The 22,808-nt window shown below is 43.6% G+C and overlaps 1 protein-coding gene and 1 pseudogene across 2 annotated transcripts in view; both read left to right on the top strand.

The window, feature by feature from the left end:
- LHFPL2 (LHFPL tetraspan subfamily member 2) overlaps positions 1–19,429 on the top strand; it is a 122,393-nt gene extending 102,964 nt beyond the window's left edge. The window contains exons 1-3 of one of the 2 annotated variants that reach the window (XM_052670209.1): positions 6,407–6,451; positions 6,620–7,404; positions 18,798–19,429. In XM_052670209.1, coding sequence (XP_052526169.1) covers positions 6,975–7,404; positions 18,798–19,054 — 687 coding nt within the window. In that variant the 5' untranslated portion in view covers positions 6,407–6,451; positions 6,620–6,974 and the 3' untranslated portion in view covers positions 19,055–19,429. Of the gene's footprint in view, positions 1–6,406; positions 6,452–6,619; positions 7,405–18,797 lie in introns of those variants that run through there. The other variant, XM_052670208.1, reaches the window with a different exon arrangement.
- LOC128074288 (uncharacterized) lies at positions 19,106–22,400 on the top strand (annotated as a pseudogene).
- Positions 22,401–22,808: the final 408 nt, after the last annotated feature.

The following is a 22,808-nucleotide window of genomic DNA, read 5'->3' as shown; positions in this document are numbered from 1 at the left end:
TGTCCCTTGTGTGCCTTAACATGATATCCAGGAGGATCTATTCTGTGATCTTCCCATACGCAGAGATGAGGCACACTGGCCTGTAATTTCTCAGGTCCTCCTTCCTCTCTGTCTTGTAAAAGAGAATGATGTTTCTATTTTTCCAGTCCCCAGAGACTTCACCTGACAATGATGACTTTTCAAATATGATGAAGAGCAACTCAGCAGCCATGTCAGCCAGCTCCTGTACGACCTTGGGATGCATGTCATCCACCCCTATGGACTTGTACACATTCACTCTCATGAGTTGTTATTGGACTTGCTCCGTCCTCACAGTCAAGGGGAAGTTTGTTCCCCTGTTCCCACCTAGAGAGACAGAGATGTGAGAATCCTGGCTGCCATTAAACATTCAGGCAAAGAACCCTTTGAATACCTCAGTCTTATCCATATCTGCTGTAGCCAGTTTTCCTTTTTCATTTAGCAGAGACAGTATGCTCTCTTTGGCCTGTCTCTTCTGACCCATCTACTGGTAGAATCCCTCCTTGTTTTTAGCAAGTTCAGTTGGACTGTGCCTTGTCTTTCCTTACCCTATCTCTGCAAATCGAGACAGCATCACTGTACTCTTCCCAGGTGACACACCCTTGCTTCCACTGCCTGTACTTGCCCTTCTCTTCCTTCAATTTGACCAGCAAATCCTTGCCAAGCCATACTGGTTTCCTGCCTCCCCTGCCTGCTGTCTTATTCTGAAGGATGGAGAGCTCTTGCACTCTCAGAAAGGCATTCCTGAAAACTAGCCAGCTTTCTTCCACTCCTTTGTCTGTAAGGACTCCTTCCCAGGAGATCTCATCCTACAATTCCTTAAAGTACCTGAAGTTTGCTCTCTTGAAGTTCAGGGTCCTGACTCCACTCTTTGAGAGGCCCACACTCTTCAAGATCACAAACTCAACCAGGGCATGGTCTCTGCAGCCCAGGCTGCCTCCAATCTTAGTAACTGTAACAATCTTTTCTGTACTTATGAGCACCAGGTCCAGCAATGCGTCGCCTCTGGTTGGTCCATTCAATACTTGAACCAGAAAGTTATAGTCAGTGGGCTCCAGGAGACTCCTGGGTCGCTTACAGCTCACTGTGTTGACTTGCCAGTGGATATCTGGGCAGTTGGAATTCTCCATTGGGATGAGAGCCGTGAGTGTGAAATTTCTTGTAGCTGATGCAGGAGGGCCTCATCAACAAGCTGCTCTTATTCAGGTAGCCTGCAGTAGACCCCAATCACCAGCTGTCCTTTATTATATAGACATATCTGTCTTTGAACAGAATATGTTGTATTTTTCAGCAACCAGTCACAATAATGCATTCATTAATAGCCCTGTGCAGTTTTATAATAATTAAATATTTATAATATGCAAATATATACTCTCCTTAATTTGCAAGTGACAAGTAATCAAAGCTTTGCTTTCAGTTCTTCAAGCAAAAAGTTCTGTTCCTCGTATTACTTTTGTAGGCAATAATTTGATGAAAATAAGACAGTGGATGGAGAGAGGAGGGAATCCTTTCTTTATTGTGTGAAGTATGGCTGACGTTGTGCTACCATTTCAGTTTTAAACCACCCGCTCCTATTTTGTTATCCAACACTGAATATTTTAATGACTCTGAAATCTGATCCATTTAAAAAACAAAACAATGACACACTGAAGTATCCAAATGCCTTACCAATTCATGACCCACGTGTTTCCTGTGGTGAGTGTGCGCTGCTTAGCACAAACCAGTGTCAGCAGATCTCCTCATGGCCTACAGAGAGAGCTTACTCCTAACCTTTTAGGACAGTTTGTTTTTCCTTAAGAACTGGTACTCATCCGTGTTCTATTATGAGAGCAGAACATGATGAATGTGCCTCCTTTTACACCTGCAGGTCACATGTGAGTGTGTGGGGACAGCCCTTTGGCACAGTGACTTGATGTACATGGTGGTATCTCTGAGAAACAGTGCTCCCTCAGACAGCTCCTCCTGCAGGAACACACATCCCACGAAGGGGCCTAGCGCCATTGGAGCTGGCTCACATGACAACTGTTCTTTCTCCTGCTTTATTCCTCTTTGTCTTTCCTTATCCTCTCATCCACTAAATCCCAGATTAATGTCTTCTTTGTCTTCAGCCCAGGTGGCAAACCTATTTGCCATGTATCGCTCACCCCATAAACGAATAATATGTAATGCTTACGCTGTGAGCTGTTCCTGCTTGCTGGGCAGAGTGAGCCTTCAGCTGACTGCTGGCTAATGAGAGCACAGAGGAAGGAGCTGCCTAGTGAAGCAGCCTGTACTGACCTGGCTGCTGCACTAGGTCATTTCAGACCGACCCTTGGTGTGTGAGCCTCAGTTATATTTGTTTTAAATGGTGAGTTTGCAAGCATCAACATAAATAGGAGCTACTTCCACTCTGGTGGTTCAAAGCATTCTCAGTGTTTGTAACTTCTAGTGAACAATGTTTCAGAGAAAGCAGAAGCAAAGCTTCTAGGATTTTCACATTTTTGATTATGAGATGCTCAAGCTTGTGTTTTGTAAACAAGATTTAGAAGCTCCTCTGCATAGCTGTGCTTTGGACTATGGCAAATTGTAGAATAAAATCTGTAATTGTGCCTGGATTTATTTTACAAACTGGGGTCATTTCAGCAGTCTGTGTGGCCTTCCATTCAGCTGTTTGTTTAAGCCAAGCCAAAAGCCACTTATCTAAAGATGATTTATTCTCACTCTTGAGCTGATAGAACCAGGCTGGAAAGGGCGAAAGCTGAGCTGCAGGCTTTGGTATGAGCCCCCTCCAGTCAAACTCTTAAGGAGAGCATAAAGGCCTGACCATAACATAGTTCTGGAAGGTACTTGCGGGACTCTTGTGCTTTGCTTGTAGGACACTTTTTAAAATAAACAGCAGTGGTATGTGATTGACTCAAATTTGAACTTTGCAGCTGTTTCTTCCTATCTGTGTGGTATGTCAGAGCAAAACTCTCCAGCTCAACATCTCTAAAATCAAAAATTTAAATATTATAATTTGGATCAGCTTCTGACCTTTTGGTCTTGGCAGCATAAGCAAAACGAAGACAAGTGATTCTTTATCTAGTTCAGAAAATTATATGTTACTTATTTACTTAGAATATAGCAATGCTGTGTAGTAAAAGACAATGGCTAACAATTCTTAGCAAGAGATGTGTAGTGTAACTTGAGGCATAATATCCGGCTGTCAGAATTGTATCTGAAGAGAAGGAAAATTTTAGTCATGTTTTAAGCTTAGTTTGCTTTGTTAGATTAAGGCAACCAAAATAATAGTTCACTTTCACTGTTGTCCTCTCTGGATGCTGTGAGGATCAAATATCTTTTAACTTCGTTAGACTTCATTTAGTGCAGAATTTGACTACAAGGGAACACAATAAGTGACACTGAAGGTGTAGTTTCTCAATATTTTTGTCTTTGGCAGTGAAAAATGTTTGAGGGCCCTATTGCCTTACTTGGGGTTTGTTGCTGCCCTAGCATTTTTGGAGGGGCATGGTGGGAACTTGTTGGCTGGAATGACCTAAATCTTAAAACACCTCCTCTCCCCTCCAAAAGAACTTGTAGTGTGTCCTACTGCAGTGCTAGGCTGAGGAGCTGGGCTGGGCTGTGGTGGGGTAGCCAGGGACCTCTTGCAGCACCCACACGGATGATCACAGCAGTAAATATAGGGGCAGATGCAAATGGCCAAGAGATGAACCTGCAGAAAGAAATTTGCCTCGTCAGTTAGAGTTGGTTTGAGTGAGATAATAGCAAAGGGATTAAAGAACTGTTGTATATTTTGAATTTAGGCTGTCAAGGCAAATATTTTGACAGTCTCTCAGAAGTGGATATTGAGTGGCATGCTGTGAAGAACATAGAGCTCTGTCATGGAAAATGTTCGTCAATGGATGGGAAACTGAGAGGTGGAATAAACAGCTAGTTTTCAGCCTGGAAAGATTGTAGCGTGAGTTTCTGTCCAGCAAAAATGGGAGAAAAGGGGCAAGTGCTGGAGGGCAGCTTCACAAAGTGCAGAGTTCCATAGTGCACAGCGTAGCTGGAAAGGCTCTGATGCACAGTGTACATGTTCTGTTGGAGCAGTGTGAAAATTGGGTAAATTCATTCGGAAATTCAAAGTGATACCTGCTGGAACAAAAAAGTTAACTACAGAAGCATGGCTGAACTGTGAATAATCTCCAGTACTTCATCTGCAACCTCCCTCTGCTGAATCTAATGAGTAAGAAATGTTCCTGCCCTTCCTCTGACCCCTGAACCGTATTCCTGAGTGTGTTTTTGTCCTCTGAGCTATAACAGGAGATGAAGGGAACAGCACTCGCATTCAGTTTATCACTAGTACAGGAACAAATTTATCTGTGTGCTCGTTCCGCCAGAATAAAGTGGTAGTTACCTGTGAAAAGCTGGGTTGTGAAGGTTTAATTTGAAAGGTAAGTGTGACAGCAGGAGCTGTTATTACTGGTGATGTTTATTAACTTTCACATGCTACGAATATTTCACAATATAGCAAAACTGGGAAGTGTGTGTCCCAGGGAAGACCTGAGATTTGACTCTATTTTCATATCATTTTTGACCAGGCAGTTCTACTCACGCATTTGCTTTTCTGGAGATACTCATATGTTAACATGTTGCCACCATGTATTGTTGCATTTTAAATGAAAAGTACCTCAGTGGTGTGTAGTTTTCCTTATGATTCTAATATGCATTCACCATCTTTTATTAGCGACATGTATTATGGCTTCCAATGTTCATTTGGAATTCCCACCTGCCTAAGTAAATATGAACTTTATTCTCTTTGTGTTCAATAAACTGCATTTTATCATGTTACGTAGATACAGAGTGAAGTGTACCAGCTGTGATTTGACTGTAAGGTCCTCTGCACCACAGTTAAAAATACAATTAATTACAAAGATGAGTTGTTTAACTCATCTTTGACTCAGGAGTGGTGCTTACACAAAAAAATCAGATTCTCTTTGGAACTTCTCTTAAAAAATAAAGGTGTTTTCTATTAAATTGTCTTTAATTATGCCACTGACATAAGAAGCATGTATGCTTTTCCAGTTGTTTAAAGTGGAAATAATGAGAGAATTAACTTTTTTTTGGCAGGCTGACACTTTAGTTCTCTGTTATTACAAAGGGTGTATTCGAGTCATTGGTATGTCAGATTGCTTGAAAACTCAATGCTTTCTCTAGCTTTTCCAGAATAAAAAATGGGAAAAGAATGATTGTCACAGTACAGCTAAATGCACAACTAAATGTGGATTGCCATTTGCTAACATCTAGTTTAGTACATTTTCATAATTTACTTAGTAAAGTCATGAGTTGTTTGAGTGCCAGACATGCACTGTCGGTTTGGGCTGTCATTCTCTGATGTTTTTCTCTAGTTGGCCAGTGGCAGCAGAGAGGCTGAAAGTTGCAGGCTTTGTTCTAAGCACAAAACCAGGCAGGGTATGCAGGAGCATCTGTCAGAAAAACAGGCCAGGCAGCATGGTAACCACGAACTGAGGGAGGTGAAATTCGGTTGTGGGCATGAAAGGCGTGGCTAGGTCCTGCAGGAGCCTGCAGATGGAGGTGGGGAAGAAGAGTAATGCGGGCGAGATCTTGTGGATAGTCCATAAATCCTAATGTAGGAAGGAGAAGAAATTGCCGTATGGAATTCTGAGGTTTTTGAAGTTGTGGTGTTTTCTTTTACTTTTGCATTCACTGGGACTGGAATTCAACCGCTAGGCTCAGAAGCTCCTAAAAATTTAAACACCAACTCCATCGCCCCTTGACAAAGCTAAAGGACTTCAAAGGAGGATGGGAATGTCTTTTTTTTTTCCCCAGTACCTGCTGACCTCTCTCTGTTCGGCAAAGGGGAGCAGAGGAGGCACTGTTCACTACTGGTCTTTTTTGTGAGTAGAACTCGGGAGCGGTGCACCCCCTTTGCTGAGGGGTAGCGTGACTGCATTTCCTGCTCTCCCCCCCTTCCGAAGTGATACATTTTAAGTTTAAGCGCAGAGGCATGTGTGTTGATCCATCTGTTACTGTAAGGAAGGCTTCTGGGTTTGAGTGAGGAGCGTAGTGATCTCCGATCGCCTCTCATTCCAAGGGAAGTATAGCTCTGGGAATGTCCCCCAGCTACCGTCACAGGCGGCAGAAGGGGAGGCCCCTGGGAGCGCCGAGGGCTGCGGGGTGCGGGTCGGTGTCCCGCGGCGGCTGGGCAGCCCCACGGCCCGCTGCCTTACCCCGGTGCAACCTTCCCTGCCCAGATCCTCGCGACGCGGCCACTCGGCGGCTGTAAAACTGCTTAAAGCGCTCTGCTGGGCCGCCGCCTGCAGCCGTGGCGATTTCAAGCAGGGGAAGATGATGTGGGCGTGCTGGAGGAGTGGGTGGGACCGGGCCGCCACCAACACTTCAGTGGCAGCGCGCTCGACGCGCGGCCGTGCGGGACGGGCGGAGCGGATGAGTGAGTGCCGCCGGGCAGCCGGAGCGGTCGCTCCCTCGGGACGAGGCGAGCGGCTTCCAAGCGCGCACGGAAAGCTTTGGCTTGTGGATGTGGATGCGCGCAGGGTTTCAGCTTGCTGAGTTGTGCGAAGGCTTTATCTGCTGCTGATGTCTTTTCTCTCTCCCGTAGGTGCGTGATGTCGAGCAGTGGGCAGTCCCCACAGCCTTCCCCGCCGACTCGGAGCGTCATGCGCCAGTATGAGCAGTAAGAGAGAAAAGTGCGCCTCGGAGCTCAGCATCCCCTCGAGAAAAAAGGAGGAACTGAGTGGAGAGGACGAATGACTGTACTGCTTGCAAAACTTGCAGCGGTTCACTTTTTCTCCTGAGGAGTTTTGTCTTGGCTGCTGTGAGAGCTGGAAGAGCAGGCGGAGCTGCAGCAGTGATTTCCTCGTGGTCCCCCTTCTCTGCTTTTATTTAACTTTTTTCCCCCTCGTGCCCGGAGTTAAGACTGCCAGCTGCACTGTTTGCGAGCAGTGGACACCAATATGTGTCATGTCATTGTAACGTGTCGGTCAATGCTATGGACTCTGCTGAGCATCGTCGTGGCTTTTGCGGAGCTCATCGCTTTCATGAGCGCGGACTGGCTGATTGGCAAAGCCAAACCGGTCAGCACCGAGGACATGGACAACAGGACGGGAGGGCCGCAGGAACCTTACCGCCCGACCCTGGGCATCTACGGGCGCTGCACAAGGATCTCTCACATGCAGCTCTCCAGGCGAGATACGCTTTGTGGCCCTTACGCTGAAAACTTCAGTGAGATTGCCAGTGGGTTCTGGCAGGCGACCGCTATTTTCCTAGCTGTGGGAATCCTGATCCTCTGCGCCGTGGCGTTTGTGTCTGTCTTTACTATGTGTGTGCAGAGTATTATGAAGAAAAGTATTTTTAATGTCTGTGGGCTGCTACAAGGGATTGCAGGTACGTGAGCTCTGAGAGCAACTAAAAATGCTAACTTTTGTGCTGTTCAACTTGCTGTTCACAGCAGTTCTGTGGTGTCTACAAGGCGATCACATTAGACAGACCCAGAGTGATTCTATATGCTGGTGTTTATTCAAACTCAGCTGAAATTTATAGCTACACAGCATGTAATACATTGACATTGGCAGTAGGATTGCAGCATGTAGTGTGCCAAAATGAACTGACCAGTGTTTCTTTTGTTTGCTGTTCAGTGCTTTTTCTCTGTGTGAATTTCTTTCTGTAACAAAAACTTCTCTCCTTTGTTACCAGCAGAGAGCAAAGTTAATCCTCAGGCTAAGGCAGTTCATCTCCCTCTCACTTCTTCGGTGACTTTTCCATAGGCGCAGGGCAGTTCAGTTGCCCCATGGCTGAGGTGAGAGCGAACACCCCAGGACAGGGCCTGCAGGTGTACACTCTGCTTACCAAGTTTCATGCTAAGCCACCTCTTTCAAGGGTGTGTGCTTGACAAGTCATACCTGACAGTAAACTCTCCCCTTGGCCAGCCCATTGCGTTGTTCAGCTGCAGTCATAAAGCCCTCTGAGCTTATCTTTTTGTGATCTGATTGTACTTTGCCTGTAATGACAAATCCACTCTAGATGTGTCCTGTTACTGTTTATAACGTAGGTTTGCAGGGATTAAGTAACTGTAATGCAGACCAAAGCTGGAAAGCCCTAGGCAGAGCAGTGTGTGGCTTTCTGTGGTCATTAGGACTGGTTCTATGTGCCAGTTCCGTGCTTTGCAGTGTTTGCATGGGGTGGTCCGAAGGAGAAGAGTGGTCCTGCCACAACCAGCTGCCCTCAGGGACTGGTGAGGGAGTCGGCAGTGGCACAGGCTGCCTCTGCCTTCCCTCTTTGTGGTGCTCTTAACCAGATGTTTTCAATTCATACAGTGATGTGGTTAAACCAGAAGTGAGGAGTTGGGACTTGTTTGCTGGAAGGAGGAGTCCATCTTGACCACTACTTGCCAGGAGAACGGTGGCCCTGTTGCTGGCTGCTCCTTGACTGGTGTACTAACTGCTCCCCAGCTTGAATGAGGGCTGTGCTCACCTTCCTCTGATCACAGAGGTCACAGCTGGGGACATGGCCCACACTGGCTACTAAGGCACTGTAAAGTAGTATAAAAGCATACGGGTTGTTTTGTGGCATCCACAATAATGCTTGTGTGCTTGCACCAGAATTAGATCCCTCCATTGGCTCAAGATGTTTCTGTACAGATTATGGGAGCAGATGAATATACTTAAAATAAAAAATGACATATTTTGCAGCAATCCCTCCTGGTTCACAGAACTACCAGCACCAGTGTGACAAATAAGCAGCTCTGCAGTGCAAATTAGAGCTAGTGGAAGGTTTTAGCTCCTTTCTTTCTTACCCTGCACTTCAGAAATAATCCATGAAACCTGTTTTTTAAGAGATTACATCTTTTCATTTAAAGTTATGTTTGTGTGAGAGATAGGTTGGCAGCATAAGTAGACATTTGCTGCATCAGACTCATGTCTGTTGAAAAGATAACTGTGCTTCTGGTTCCAGTGCCATCTCAAGATGGATGTAGTCTAGCATCAGAGTAGGCAGGAAGTAGATTCTTGTATCTTGCAAACTGTTCTGTAAAACATCCATTTGTGAGCAGATATGACAGTTCTAGGTTTTAATATCAGACCAGCTGTGTGGATAAAGGAAAACATTGAACAGTATGGAAGACCAAGCATTTGTTATGTGAAGAGATAGCTAAGTCCTTTTTTTTTTTATCTGTACTGAGAAAAGAACGCTTCCCTTCCTATGGTTTAGATAAATGACAGCATTAAACTGGGTAATTGAAAGGTCACGTTGCTGAAGCTGTTGCTATGAGAAATACCACTGCTGATATTTGCAGCCAGGCGCCTTGTGGCTAGCAACTCATTTTCTCAAGATTAATTTTATTGGGTCCACTGCTACTCTTGTGCCAGTAGCATTACAGCATCTGCTTACTTAGTTGAAAGTATTTTCCATATGACTTATCACAACTGTTAATTTCAACTTTCTCAGTTCCTGAGTTTTGAAAAACACTTATGCATGTTTCTAGCAGTACAATTGTTGGCATAGTCAGTCACGTGAGGATTATGATATGTGAACTAATGCCCTGGCCAGAGAACAGCTTGACACAAACCAGCGTGATTGTCTTCAGCTTAAGATTGTTCTTTCAAATGTGAACTATTATGTTTTTTAGGAAAAAGAAGTCACAAAGTCACTTTGTTTATCAGCATGTATCAGCCCAATATTTTTAAGCATGTCAAACATTTCATTTTCAAGGATGAGATGCGCCCACACAGAGTAATCTACAGGAACTCAGGATCTCACAGACTTAATCTCATTTAAAATCTCTATATCTTTGCTATGGAGATTTGATATAATTAAAAACATACAGCAAGTTAGTTTATTCCTGGAATTCATCATGAAAAGACAATAACAGACACCGGATATATCTTTTTTGTTTAGCAACAGTGGTTGTGACCTCGGTGATGCCTGCAGTGAAATTACTAACACAAAACCACGTCTTTTTGTATGGTCCTTTGACAAGCCCTCATTTAAATAGTGGGTAGGAGCCATGCAGATATCTGATCCACAGAGCTTTTGTTGTTACTGTCATTGCAGAAAATTAGAAATAAAAAACTATACAGCTTCTGTTTGAAATCTTATAATTTGTTGTAATAGGACATGACATTTTTCCGCTTGCTTTCAGGCTTCAATGTCTGTCACTCTGGACTTGTAGCAGTTGTAACCAGTTGTCCTGGTTTTAGAAATGTTTGCAGATTGTTTCATTTGGAAAAGAATATTTTCCCTGCAATAGACAGTGCAAAGAAAGGAGCCATGTAATTAAACAGATAATTACTACCCAGCAGCAAGACGTTCAGGCAGACTTTTTGAACATCTTTTTTGGGAAAGTATTCTGTTTTTACAGTTGATGAAACATTTGAAGTACAGAGGCTAGAAGAGGCCCAGGATGACTTGTAATAGCTGTGGAGCACTTTCAGTATTTGTGCATGTTGTTAAGAAGCATTGCTGGTCAAAGAGGCCAAGCTGGCGCTCAGGGGAAGCACCGCACACACTCCTGCTGCTGCCCGCAGGTGACAGGCTGCTGCTTGGCGGAGAGCCTGAGCAGGAGGAAAGTGAAGCCAGAGCAGTTCAGCCTTCAATGGCAAGGGAACTTCTTGTTTGTCTTTCTAAAATGCAGAGCATGCATTTTTCAAAAGCATATTTCCTCTTGGATTCATCTTAGAATTTTTCTTTTCTGATGCCAGAAATCTGAATTCTTGGGGTGGGAAGAAAGAAGAAGAGGTGGGGGGGGGAATTCTAATGGAAATCCTGATGGTCTGAACTGCTCCTGCTGTCTGTGGTGTAGTGCTTCCTGTAACCTATATGGCCAGCTGCCAGCACGACATCCAATACACAGATGGTTGCTGAAAGTTCAAGCTAAGGGGACTGCTGGTTTGGAGCAAGAGGAATTATGCCAGGGAAGGAAAACGAGTTCCAGTGCTGAACTGCTATTGAGCCTGCAGGACAGTATTAAGAAGTAGTTAAAGGACAGTTAAAGAAATAAAGTGAAGCTTTAGTTCAGTGTTCAGTTAGATTTGGGGGTCAGCTTACCTCCTGTACTACCATGATGGTCACAGGGATCAGCAGACACTCAGCAGACTGTCAGTGCTGAGGTTCTCACTAGCAAAAATTAGCAGTTGATGTTCTTAGCAAGCAAGCGTAAACCTTCCATCAAATGGTGTTGAGTGTGAGAACCTTGTGCACTCTGAGAAATACCTTCCTGCGGCATGTGTGTGTGGCACTGCGTAATGGTACTGATGTGGGGATGTCTGTATTCCCTGCTGTCCAGCGGAGTGGGACTGGCTGCCTCTCCTGCAGGGTGGATTTTTGCTTTCAGACTTAGAGCCAAGACTGATGCTGCTTTTCCATAGAGCAGCGAACTCTAGGAGAATATTTAGATGCAGAGTCTGTGCTTTTACTCAAACACAAGAAAAAAGAAGAATTCAGCTCAGTCTCAGCAGGCAGAGAGGGGTGGGGACGGTTGACTTGCACTGCAGGATCAGCGCTGAGGAAATGTAATGGAATGAGAAAATGTCTCAGAGCCCTTTTACCTCATTGTTTCAGCCAAGGCAGCTTGTTGCTTCGGCTCCTTTGCAGAGCCCTGGTCACGAGGTGTTTTTCTTTCCCTTTCTGCTGATTCTGCACAACCGATTCATGTTTTGGAGGGCACTGGCAACAGCCAGTTGGACGGCACTGAAAACAGTTACAGCAAGCACTGAAACGTGCTGGGTCTTTTCCTCTGCTTCTTTCGCGGATGGACAGTTTGACATCATCTGGCATTTTCTTTCCAAACTAACGAACCTCCCAAATTCAACTGTTGCAGTGTAGTTACTCATTTAGCCGCTTCAAGCCTGCCGTCAGGCCGTCTCAGATTAAAAACGCCCACTACTTCCCTGGCTTTTGAGGCAAACCCTGGCGGCCATGCGGCAGCCCCACAGAAGGCTCAGCAGCATGCCTGGCTCCTGCTGTGGTGTTCTGAGCACAGAGCTGGGCAGGGCTTGCATGTGTGTGAAACACCAACAGGGCCTGCTTCAAAGAAAGGTGCCGCAGCCTTACAGGGTGGTCAGGGCCTGCAAATTGGTGTGACGGGTAGGGTTGGCACAGCACGGGGTGTTCTGTGATTCTGTGAAGTCTGATGGGATGCAGCCTACCCTCTCCGCTCCTAAAGAGAGCAGTCTGTATGTTCACGCTTCATTAAAGAGAAGACCGAGCAGATTACACAATAAAAAAAACTAAACCCAGGAAGCCCCAAATGCCATGCAGGAATCGCCCATATGCTGTCATTCTGCCAAAGCAACCCACATCAAGGCTTTATAAGCTGGCTTCTTTTTGGCTCTTTCTGTGGGTAGCAAAATGTACATAATAGTGATAATAGCTTCTTGTCCATAGCTCTTCCTTATACCTCCTGTCATGCACATCCTCCACATGTATCTTAGCCCTATTTCACACCCTAATATCAATAATGACGTCGGAAACAGTGATTGGTTATGAACATGCATCTTTGATTGGCTTAATGAATTGGAGTGTGAGCAAGATCCCAGATTCCCTCGTAGACGTGAACCCACACCGTCTGCAGTATCAAGATAGGTCTTGAAATCATAAATGCTTCTGTTTTGCAGTATTTCCAGATGGGCCATCTTCAAGGCTCTCGTGCTCACAGATTCTCCCCTTGCTTGCTGTGCATGCGCCGCCGCACTCACCTGAATGCTGGCAGGGCTGCAGGAGGCCATGCAGTGTGAAAGGCTGCAGGCAAGATGTGGGAAAGTCACAAGCCTGGGCTATGCTGTGGTGTCTGGCCTGCTGCGCCGCAGTAGTTCTGTTCCATCCTCTGTGGGGAATTCCCACCCCCTCTGCCTGACACAGAGCTCTGTGCTGGCCGGGGCTGGCCAGTCTTATGAGGAGTGGCTGAGGGAACTTTGATTTTTAAGTGTGGAGGCTGTCCACCATGTCCACTGCTTGTGGTGGCTATCGCTACAGTTGTCTGTGTATGTAAAAGCTTGCTCAGCTTAAGCTAGTGGAGTGCATTTGTGTGCATATTTCAAGCATGACACTGTTCAGGTATTCATTTAGCACACTGACACATTTGCTAATATGCCTGTGGGAAACAAAGGCAGGGTTGCTGTGCCAAGCTGTTGTGCGCCCTTGGTCCTGAGCACTTGTCTCCTGTGGCTGTGCAAAAGGGGAGAAAAGCAGTGTTACTGCTTTTCACCACCAGGAGGTGACCGCATGAGTGGAGCAAAGCTCATCTTCCCCCTTCCACTCCTGTCTGCTGCAGTGCTGTTGCTGTGTTGTGCTGCTCTGTGGGAGCATATTGCATTGCCACCTCATGGATCACAGCTGCTTAATTCCCTGTATCTTCAGCAGCCTTTTAAAAAGGGTTGGTTTGGTTTGGTTTTTTGGGTTGTTGGGTATTTTTGAGGTTTGTTTCTTTTTTTTTTTTTGTTCGTTTTGTTTTGTTTTGTTTTGTTTTTTTGCTATTTTGCTAAGAAATGAGCAGATAGTTTCAAGATTTGCAATGGAAATTGGCTTTGTTAGTATATGCTGTTATTTAATATGGCACAACAGCAGCTGCACAGGAGACTGTCAAAACTAAATAGCGTGCACTTATCTAAACAGGCATGTGCACAGCCCCTTTCTTGAGGGTTGTTTCCAAGGATGGAATGAGAAAGCTTTTACTCAGCTCTGACCCTGTTGACCAACACGTGATGTGACATGCAGATGCCCACAGTGACAGACTGATCTGTTGTTTTTCTGTGATGTTAGCTTAGCAACACTGGTAGAGAGCATGAAAAACAGGAACACTTGCTTGTTGCAGTCCCAAGCCCCCAGAAAGGAAAGTCTGGGGGTGCAAGTGGAAAAAGGTTTTCATAAAAAAAGGTAATTACTGGGCTGTCTTCAGAAACTTTTCCTCTTATCTGCTATGTTCATACTGATATTTCTGAGAAGTTTGGCTTCAGTGTAAACATTTACGGGCTAGGGCTTAATTGGATGTCCAAGCTGAAATCAGGATAGGGATAATAATCCTAATTAAGTTTAGTCTACATTTTGTATTTCTTAAGGCTTTCTTCTGAAAACACATAATTTGGGATTGATAAAATGTTATGAGAGCAAATTCCCTTCAGTGAAACATGTGAAAATGTTCTCTGCTGACAGAGTTATACCAGTGAGCTTTATGAGATGAGTTATCTGGATCAAAGGGTTATTTGAATAGTTTTCCTGTTTTGTTCATAAGCATTACAGAGCCTACTTTGAGACCTCTGTTTTAAGGAATCCTAAGAAAAAACATGTATGAAAGCTGGCAACAGCTAACAGAAGAAAAATGTAATTAATGCAGCATCCATAGCAGTGCAGCTGTGCAAAGAGGGAGGAGGTTAAATCTTCAACAGAGCAAACTTGAGCTCTGCAAGGCTGTAGAGAAGCACACTGGAAAACAGCCTCATGTCATGCTTTCAAAATTAATTTGCTCTCCCGGCATGGGGAACAAACAGCAGTGATTAACAGGTGGATTGGCTGTGAATTAAACTCATTTACTGTACATGGGAGAGAGGAACTGGAAGGATTCTTTGCAGAAGAGTTTTCTTCAGCTAAAGCACAAGACTTTTGTTCTGTGTTTTTCCTCTTGAAAATTGGCTTCTGTTCAAATACACTGGGACAAAAGCAAAAATGATTTATTAAGAAAAGGAAATCATTATCATTATAATTTACTGTCCTCCTGCCGGATCCATCTTAAGACAAACTGTCGACAGGAGATAATTGTTGCTTCATTAGATTGTGCTGACATAAAGTTACACAACACACAGTGAGCTTTGTACTTCTATGACTAACAGAAGCTTAAGTGCTTTAATTTTAACTTACAGCGTTAAATGCCTTACAAAGCCACATCATGCAGATTGAATACACAGGTAATGTTTTAAGTGTGTTGAGCTTAAGAACAACTGAGTCAAATTCAAGAAAGCCGAGAACTCCAATAGTTAATCCAGAGAACAGCTTCTTACACGTAGATGAGTATTGTGCCAGGAACTGCTCCTGTGCCCCTGTGCACTGTGGATATAAGCGAATGCTGAGGGTGTGCCCATGCCTCCTGTGACAGCCCCGTGCTCGCTGATGATAAGTTTCGTGCCCAGCTCCATGCAGCCTATCCAGTGCCTCCTCCGCCGTTTGCCCCTGGATGCTTCAAAGAACAGAAACATGTTTTGTGCTGCGCATAAGCTGAAAACCAGTTGGTCTTCATTTCCTCAGTCCTCTGTCTGGCTGTGAATCCTAGAATCACAGAATGGCTTGGGTTGTAATGGATCTTCAAGATCATCTAGTTCCAACACCCTGATGTGTGCACGGTTGCTAACCACTAGAACCACAATGAAACACGATTGCCATTGTGCTGCTCGGGATTAACTCGCTTGCTCTTTGTGTTATTTGTTATGTAAGAAGAGTTTGCCAGCTATTGACAGAAACTACGAGCAAAGCTGCCAAGCGCTGCAGTAATGCAAATAAATAACAAAAATGAGAGAGATGCAGGCAGGTGAAGCCCCAGGGACTGAGAGCGGCTGCAGAAAGGGAGAGATACAGGCAAATAAGTAAAGAGATGTGAGGGGCTCAGTCAGGCTCTGCCCGGTGGACACTAGTATGAAAATTCAGTGCTGAAAGTCTACCAGTTTGGCCAGATCCTATCCCCTAATTGTTTTTTGCTCAACTGCAGCTGCTTGCATGTGTTTGAGACATAGATCAAGGCTACAGCATTAGCCACAGAAACATGCCTCTGGCTTTTTTGCGTTTCTTAAAATGGTTGAGCAGCAATCCTTAGGTTAAAGGTGAGAGAACACTGAGACTGCTGAGCTATTCATATTACATTTAACCATTTCACCTGTTTAAAAGTAGACGTTGGCTTTCCAAGGAGTATCGCAGCCTCATCTGACCTTGATATCAGATATATCTGAGCTTGTTCTTTCCACATGGGCCTCTCTTCCCTCCCTCTGCATCTGTGTTCCCAGGAGCACAGTGGTTCTTTTCTTGTGGTCTCTGGAAGATGCCTCTAGCTAGAGCTAGTTGGACAGATAAGTGCTGCTGGTTGCTGACTTCTTCTGTAGCCCGTGGTTTTCTCTGCTGTTGGGTAATGAAGATCTTCCATCCGTTTTGTTTAAGCAGCAGGAATCATTCCTGCTGCCTGTGATCATCTCTTCTGTAGTGACTTGCAAGCAGCAGGCAGTCTTGACCTTTTTACTTGAGATCCCTATGGAGAGAGCCATGTCTGAAGTCTGCACAGCTCCATCACTGTGTTTTGCAGGGTAGGGCTGAGCACAAGATGAGTCTGCGCCTCTCCACTTAACGCTAGTTAGCGTGAACCCCAAGGAGTGCCATCTTTGCTCCTGCGCGTGTTGAACTGCCTTAATTAGGTAATCTTTATTAACTTTTCCTAACAAGTAGGAACCAGATACAACTGAAGTTAGGAATGATGGTAAACATTAGCGATAGATATAGGAGGCATGTTCTGAGAAGCCTCGAGTCTGCACTGGGATGGAATAGAAGGTAGGCTCAGTGGTGAGGTGAAGATGTTATTTCTTTTCTTGTATTATGGTAGTATGGGAGTCAGAGGGGGAAAGAGAATCTGTCCATGGTCACGGCTGATAGTTTTGGAGTTTTCTCCAAATCGTCTCCTTAACTGAGGAAATAACTGTAAGTTATCCAGCCAGCAGAGTAGTGATGAATATGGAGAGATGCTGCAGTCTTTTAGAGGTGGCCGAGTGGCTTTTCAGCTCGAGGGTCCGTGCCATGCAACAGCAGTTTTCAGGAGATGTTTAGTTCTCTGGCTTTGGCTAAAAGAGTTGGATGTGACTTCTTAGACCTACTTGTGCCTAAGCCATATGGAGTGAAACACAGCCCTCTGGGTTTGTTACTGATAGGGTGGTAGGCTTTAAAAACTAATTTGCAGTAGCAGCTACTTTGGCATTTCGTGCCTGGTTTCTTAATTCAGGACTGGCGATTTTTAAGTACCAAAGGGTTTGTGATCTTTAGAAAAAATGGCAGCTGGACCAAACTCATGTACAGTTAGAGAAATGCAATGTTTAGTGCTGCAGGTTAATACTGAACAGGAAGATAGTGATGAATAGAAGAGAGGAAATGCTGGTGTTTAGTCTGAAACTAGCTGCTGGGCTCAGCAGGATGAAAGCACAGCTTATCCAGGCCTGTCCAAGATAAAGCAGTACTTTATGCTTAGTGTAGTTTGGCCAATTGGGCTGGAATCACTGCACAAAATTTGTCATTGCTTCTTAAATGTAAACAGTGACTAAGTTCTCTCAGACAGAACAGATACCTTTCACTAGTGGATTTTGCTGCCCTAAATTATGGCATTAAGTTCATTCATGCCCACGGTGTAACCATTAGAAAAATGCTGGAGGAAGGACAATCTTTTGTGAAACACCTGGCATTTATAGATATTAGACAGCTGTAAGGAAATCTGATGCACTGCAGAATAGACTATTGTAACTTGAATTTGTTGAACTGAAGATGGGAACAAATCTTAACAGGTGTTCTTGCTAATAAATGTAGTAGAGAGAAAAACATAAGACTTTTCTATTTGATAACCTAGTAGAAATCTTGAGATTTAATTTATGGATGAACTAGTGCCATAAATAAAAAGCACAACTTTCAGCCAACTTCAAGAAAAATATTATTATCAGCTGTCTTCTTCAGCATGCCTGGCTAAATAAAGGGCTTTATCGAGGATAGGAGAAATAAAGTGGGTAATACTTACAGGATGTGGAAGGCTGTGTTCACTTTCTGAATAAACGGGCTGCCTTTAAGCGAAAACTGTTTCATATAATTCTTCCTGCTCTTCGAAGTAAAATTTTAAAGAAAATAATAGAAAGCTAATACAGATGCCTATGAGCTGTCTTGACAAGTATCTACGTACCTTGCTGGATGGAGATGTTTTTCACTCACTGTGATTTTTAGGAGAGGTTGTGTGACAGCATTGTAGCTTCCAGCACTGCAGGCGTTTTGATTAAATCTCTCAGCTTTGTACAAAGGCACATCACGTGCATAGGGGCTCTAATATGTTATTTTCATCTCCTCAGTGAAACTCTTCACTGCTTCGATAACTTTGGTCCTCAGCAGAGAGAAAGCCATCAGTAACAGCGTCCCTTCTTCAGAGGATGCCACTGTTACCTATGCACTGGTAGTGGAGACACAAGTCCTCTTGTTTGTGGCTGACTCCACAATCTCTTCATTGCAAAAGAAGCTTCTTGAATGTGCTGAGTGATTTTTCTACTATGTCTGTGTGTGGATAAATAACCAGTGCTCTATTGTTGAATTGAAAGATTGTTCTTTCCAGGTTAAGAAAACAGATGTAGGGAAAATCCAGAGGAAAAGAAAAAAAAAATACGAATGACACAGTGGAATGAAGGCTAGCTAAATAGAAATGTTAAGTAGATGCAAACAACTGTAAGTATTTGAAAAGTTTTAAGTACAAAGAGTAGATGAGATGTCCGAACATTTGGCAAACTCTGTAAATGCAGCAGGTAAGTGCAGGAGGAATGCAGAGAATAAAACTAAGAAGAAGGCCATATGAAATAACCCTTTCACAATTAAAAAACTGCGGGACAGCCCCTGGTTGAGATAAAAGTCTACACAGTAAGGAACGAACAGTAAATGAAGGACGGATGAGACAGAGCTGTCTGTTTCAGTTCTGACGCTTCAAGTCAGCAGCGTCCATTCTGTTACTGAATGTTTCATTCGCTGTGCAACTTATAAATTATTAAACTTCTGTCTTTTCTTTCTCTTCTTATTTCTAGGCCTCTTCCTTATCTTAGGCTTGATACTTTACCCTGCAGGTTGGGGATGCCAGAAAGCAATAAGCTATTGTGGACATTATGCTTCTGCTTACAAACTGGGAGACTGCTCCTTGGGCTGGGCTTTCTACACGGCGATTGGTGGCACTATTCTGACGTTCATCTGTGCAGTCTTCTCGGCGCAAGCTGAAATCGCCACATCCAGTGACAAAGTGCAAGAAGAAATAGAGGAAGGAAAAAACCTTATCTGCCTCCTTTAACTCCGGTGGGAAAAAACACCAGTGCCTGGATATTAATTTGCTATTCACTGACTTGATGAGGAGATCCACTTACCAGTTTCCACAGTTTGTGTGATTGAGCCCCATGCATTCCAGCCCTGAACTACTGAAATGGTCTTTCCTCCTTGTTGGGCAATGAGGATCAGAAAAGATCCCAAGAAAGGAGAATGTAAACGCTTGGGGATTTCTTAGTTTGATTACATTATCAGGACACTGTGGAGTATATTAATCAGATTGGGGATGCGAGGAATCATATATATAATGGGGATATTATTACATAGCTGACAAATTCTGATTGATTGGATTGCCTTACCCACCTTGGTCACTTTAAAAAAATTGGATTTAAAAAAAATAAAAGCCAGCACATTTTTACTTTTTTTTTACACAACCAAGCAGCCTATTTTCATTAGGCTCTCTTTCCAAGGGCTCCCCTCACCTGTCAATCTTTCACCACCACCTGGTTTGGTACCGTATTTTTAATTGAGGTGCTTCTTCATACTGAACGTCCTTAAAGTACAGTGCCTTCTCAGAGAGTAAGTACGCGATGGAGAGATCAAAGCTGACACGATGCAGTTCACACATCTTTAAACAGTTAAAGCTGAATCCTTACCACATCTCCTGCTTGAAACTTCACAACACAAGGTGCGTGCTCCTTGTCTAGCAGGTTAATTATTTTGTTTTCACTGACCCAGTAGAGATGCTGTTGTTAACACTGGTTTTCACTTGAATCTGATGCAACTGTTAGAAATACCGTTTTACCGTATGTTGAAGCAGCAACTCTGCCTTTATCTGAAATACCCCAAATCCCAAGCAGATGATAACTACCCAGAGCACAGCTGGGCATTACTTTGTGAATGCCAACAGCTGGAGCTTTAGCCTCTTGTACAAGTGAACATCAAATGCTGGACTTCAGTGGTATTATTCTTCCTTTTGCCTGTGAAACTTCATTCCTACTCTGCAGACCAATTTCATGTCCCAGAACCAGCTACGTCCTTAAGAAATTTACATTTTTCAGGAAGTCATGCCAAATTCTTAATGGCTGTGAAGATCTTTTCCCATTTTTTGAACCACATGTAGCGTGGAACCTTTTCCAACTAAATCAGCAGAAATAACAGACCCTGCCGCAAATGACATTCCTTTCTCAAAAACAGTCGGCTGCATTACTTGTGGTGTCCCATCACTTACTAGAACTACTTGTAAAAACAAATCTAAAAGGTATTAAAAAAAAAAAAAGGAATGATGCAACTGTGGCACAGAAGCACTAGGAAGAATTCATCAGAGAAGTAATTCTCATGAACTTTAAGTGAATTCCTCTACTTAATTCTTGGTGCATGTTTCACATCATACATTGCTTTCTATCACTGGAGCCTGGTCAGTCTATCACAGTGTGCCGTTAGCTATTTATAGCTATTAAAAATTGTTACTGTACAGGTAGAAGACTGATTTCAATACGCTGCTCCTCTCTGGGTGATTCACAGGACTTGTAAAAGCAGCCACTAGCACAAGCCCAGGGCTAGCCTTGAGCACGGCTGAGCAGTGGTGCTGGAGCACCCTCAGTGCCTGCTGTGCCCCACAGACCCTGCCTGAGCCCAGCCCACCTGTGTAGGCAGCAGTGCCCATCAGCACACAGCACGTGTTCCAGAAAGGTGCCGGACAGATGTAGAGCTGATGGCTGAGCCACTGTTCAAAAACCAGGATCAACTTCTGCCAATATTAAAAAGGGATTTAATTTAATTTAGCAGCTTCTTGCGTTCACCTGTTTCTCTAGCCCACCACAGTGTAGATTTTAAAACGGGTAATTAACTTTTCTTTAAAATGTTTAATTTTAAAAACGGTCTGGAACCACTTATGCCAATTATCTGCATATAGCAAAATTTGTTTTTAAAAAACTTTTGGAATAAAGCGGCGTTTGAGGACAAAAAGTCACAGCCAGCATGTCTTGACCACACTGGTGGTCTCCCATTTTTTGCTGGACACATTGGCACACACACACGCCGGAGGACGTGCATGCTACCTGTTTAGCACAGCTGCACTGTGACTGAAATCCTATGGTGCTCCTCTTGAGCCCTCTACTGGAGTGCATGCTAGAGGAGGCTGGGGCATTAGCCCAGCTGTGCTTTTGTCAACAGCGTAATTGGAAGGGAAGGGTTGGAGAATAAGAGTGACTATAAATTGGCTCAATATTAATTAAAAAAAATTCAGAGTTTTTATCAGTCGGATTTGGAGTTTTACCTTTTTGTAAGTGGGTAGCAATCCAATGTGAATGCTGCCACTGCCAGGACTTTCTGTAACTACGTTACTGAAGTAAATGCTGCTGCGGCTTGAGCACCTGATTAGCCAGAGCCAAAGTCAGTACTTCCAAAAGGTATGGAGGGCACGTGCTGCTTAGGTTTAGAAGTAAGCAGTGAACAACCCCAGTATACACTGCTATGATCTAAAGCATGCTTAAAATTTTTAATATTGGGTTTTTTGTTTTTGTAATACTAGGCAAGTATTTTCAGTGGCGTGTTTTGCTTTTGTTTTCATTTGTAACCAACAAGAGCCAGCTTTTCTGCTTGTTGCTGATATGCTATCAACCTGCTCTGCAGCGGCATAATCAACTAACTTGCAAGAATATCCACGTTCATCACACAGCACGCAGTCACATGGAAGACGGGCTGGGAAGAAATACAGAAAAACAATGATCAGAATTTCCTTTCTCAGGGTTCTGTTTTTCTATCAAGTGATAAGGCGTTGCGTATCGCCGCTTTTTTTTCTGGATGAAGTTTTCAGATGTAGGGTGCTCTCGTTAAATCTGTTTAAAGCTGTTTGAAGTTGTTCCTGACTGTCACCTCAACAGCAGCTTTCAAAGATGTTTAGAAAAAAGAAGAAAGAAATCAGATTAAAACTAATTTAATTAATTTCACGAGGGGGGCTGCAGAGCGTAACTGCTTCTTAATGTACATGCACTGCATAGGATCTAGAAGACTTTGCTGTGGATTCTTTAAAACCTGTGTGCCAATTAGCTCAGTTCAACTTTGTTTTTGTGGTATTGAAGAATTCTTCAAGCATCTGTGGTTTGATCAACTTTGTAAACTTATATTCTGTAAAGTGCCATAGACTTTTTTTAATTGTAGCATATTTAAATATATATATATATACACAAATTTGTGTGAGATGTGCAATAACAGGAATGTCTTTTGGTGGGTTGGTTTTTTGGTGGGTTGTTTTTTGGGGGTTTTTGGTTTTTTTTGGTTTTTTTTTTTTTTTGTTGCTTTTGCTATTGAACAGGATATTTGAAAAGGGACTTCCCAGGGAAGAATTGGTGTGTGTTGGTGGTGTGGACAGACTAAGCATAGAATAATGCAATAGAGTTAGGGATTTTGAAGATGAATACAATGTTAACAGTAGCTTAAAGATCTAACAAAAATCTCTTCTAGGGTGATTTAATCTATATAATACAGACAGTTGAAATGTGAAGCTGTAGCTATTTCTAGCTGTGTACAATCTGAAAGCTGAAAAGGTTCAGCTAGGTTTCTCAGTGTGCTTTATTTATAATGTGGCATTGCAAAAAAAAAAAAAAAAAAAAAATTGCTACTGAGCTCTTTCTTGTCTATATCACCTTCTTATCCATTTTTATTCCACATTCTTTGGATTCTGAGATTTTTTCAGCCCAGTCATTTCAGTTTTGAATCCCACATGAGCGTATCTCACTTGTGTCCCTTGACAGCCATGGGCATTGTTGCCTATGATAAGG

Source organism: Tympanuchus pallidicinctus, unplaced genomic scaffold (assembly GCF_026119805.1).
Source record: "Tympanuchus pallidicinctus isolate F22 unplaced genomic scaffold, pur_lepc_1.0 scaffold9, whole genome shotgun sequence".
NCBI lineage: Eukaryota > Metazoa > Chordata > Aves > Galliformes > Phasianidae > Tympanuchus > Tympanuchus pallidicinctus.
This window is presented reverse-complemented; position numbering and strand designations above follow the sequence as displayed.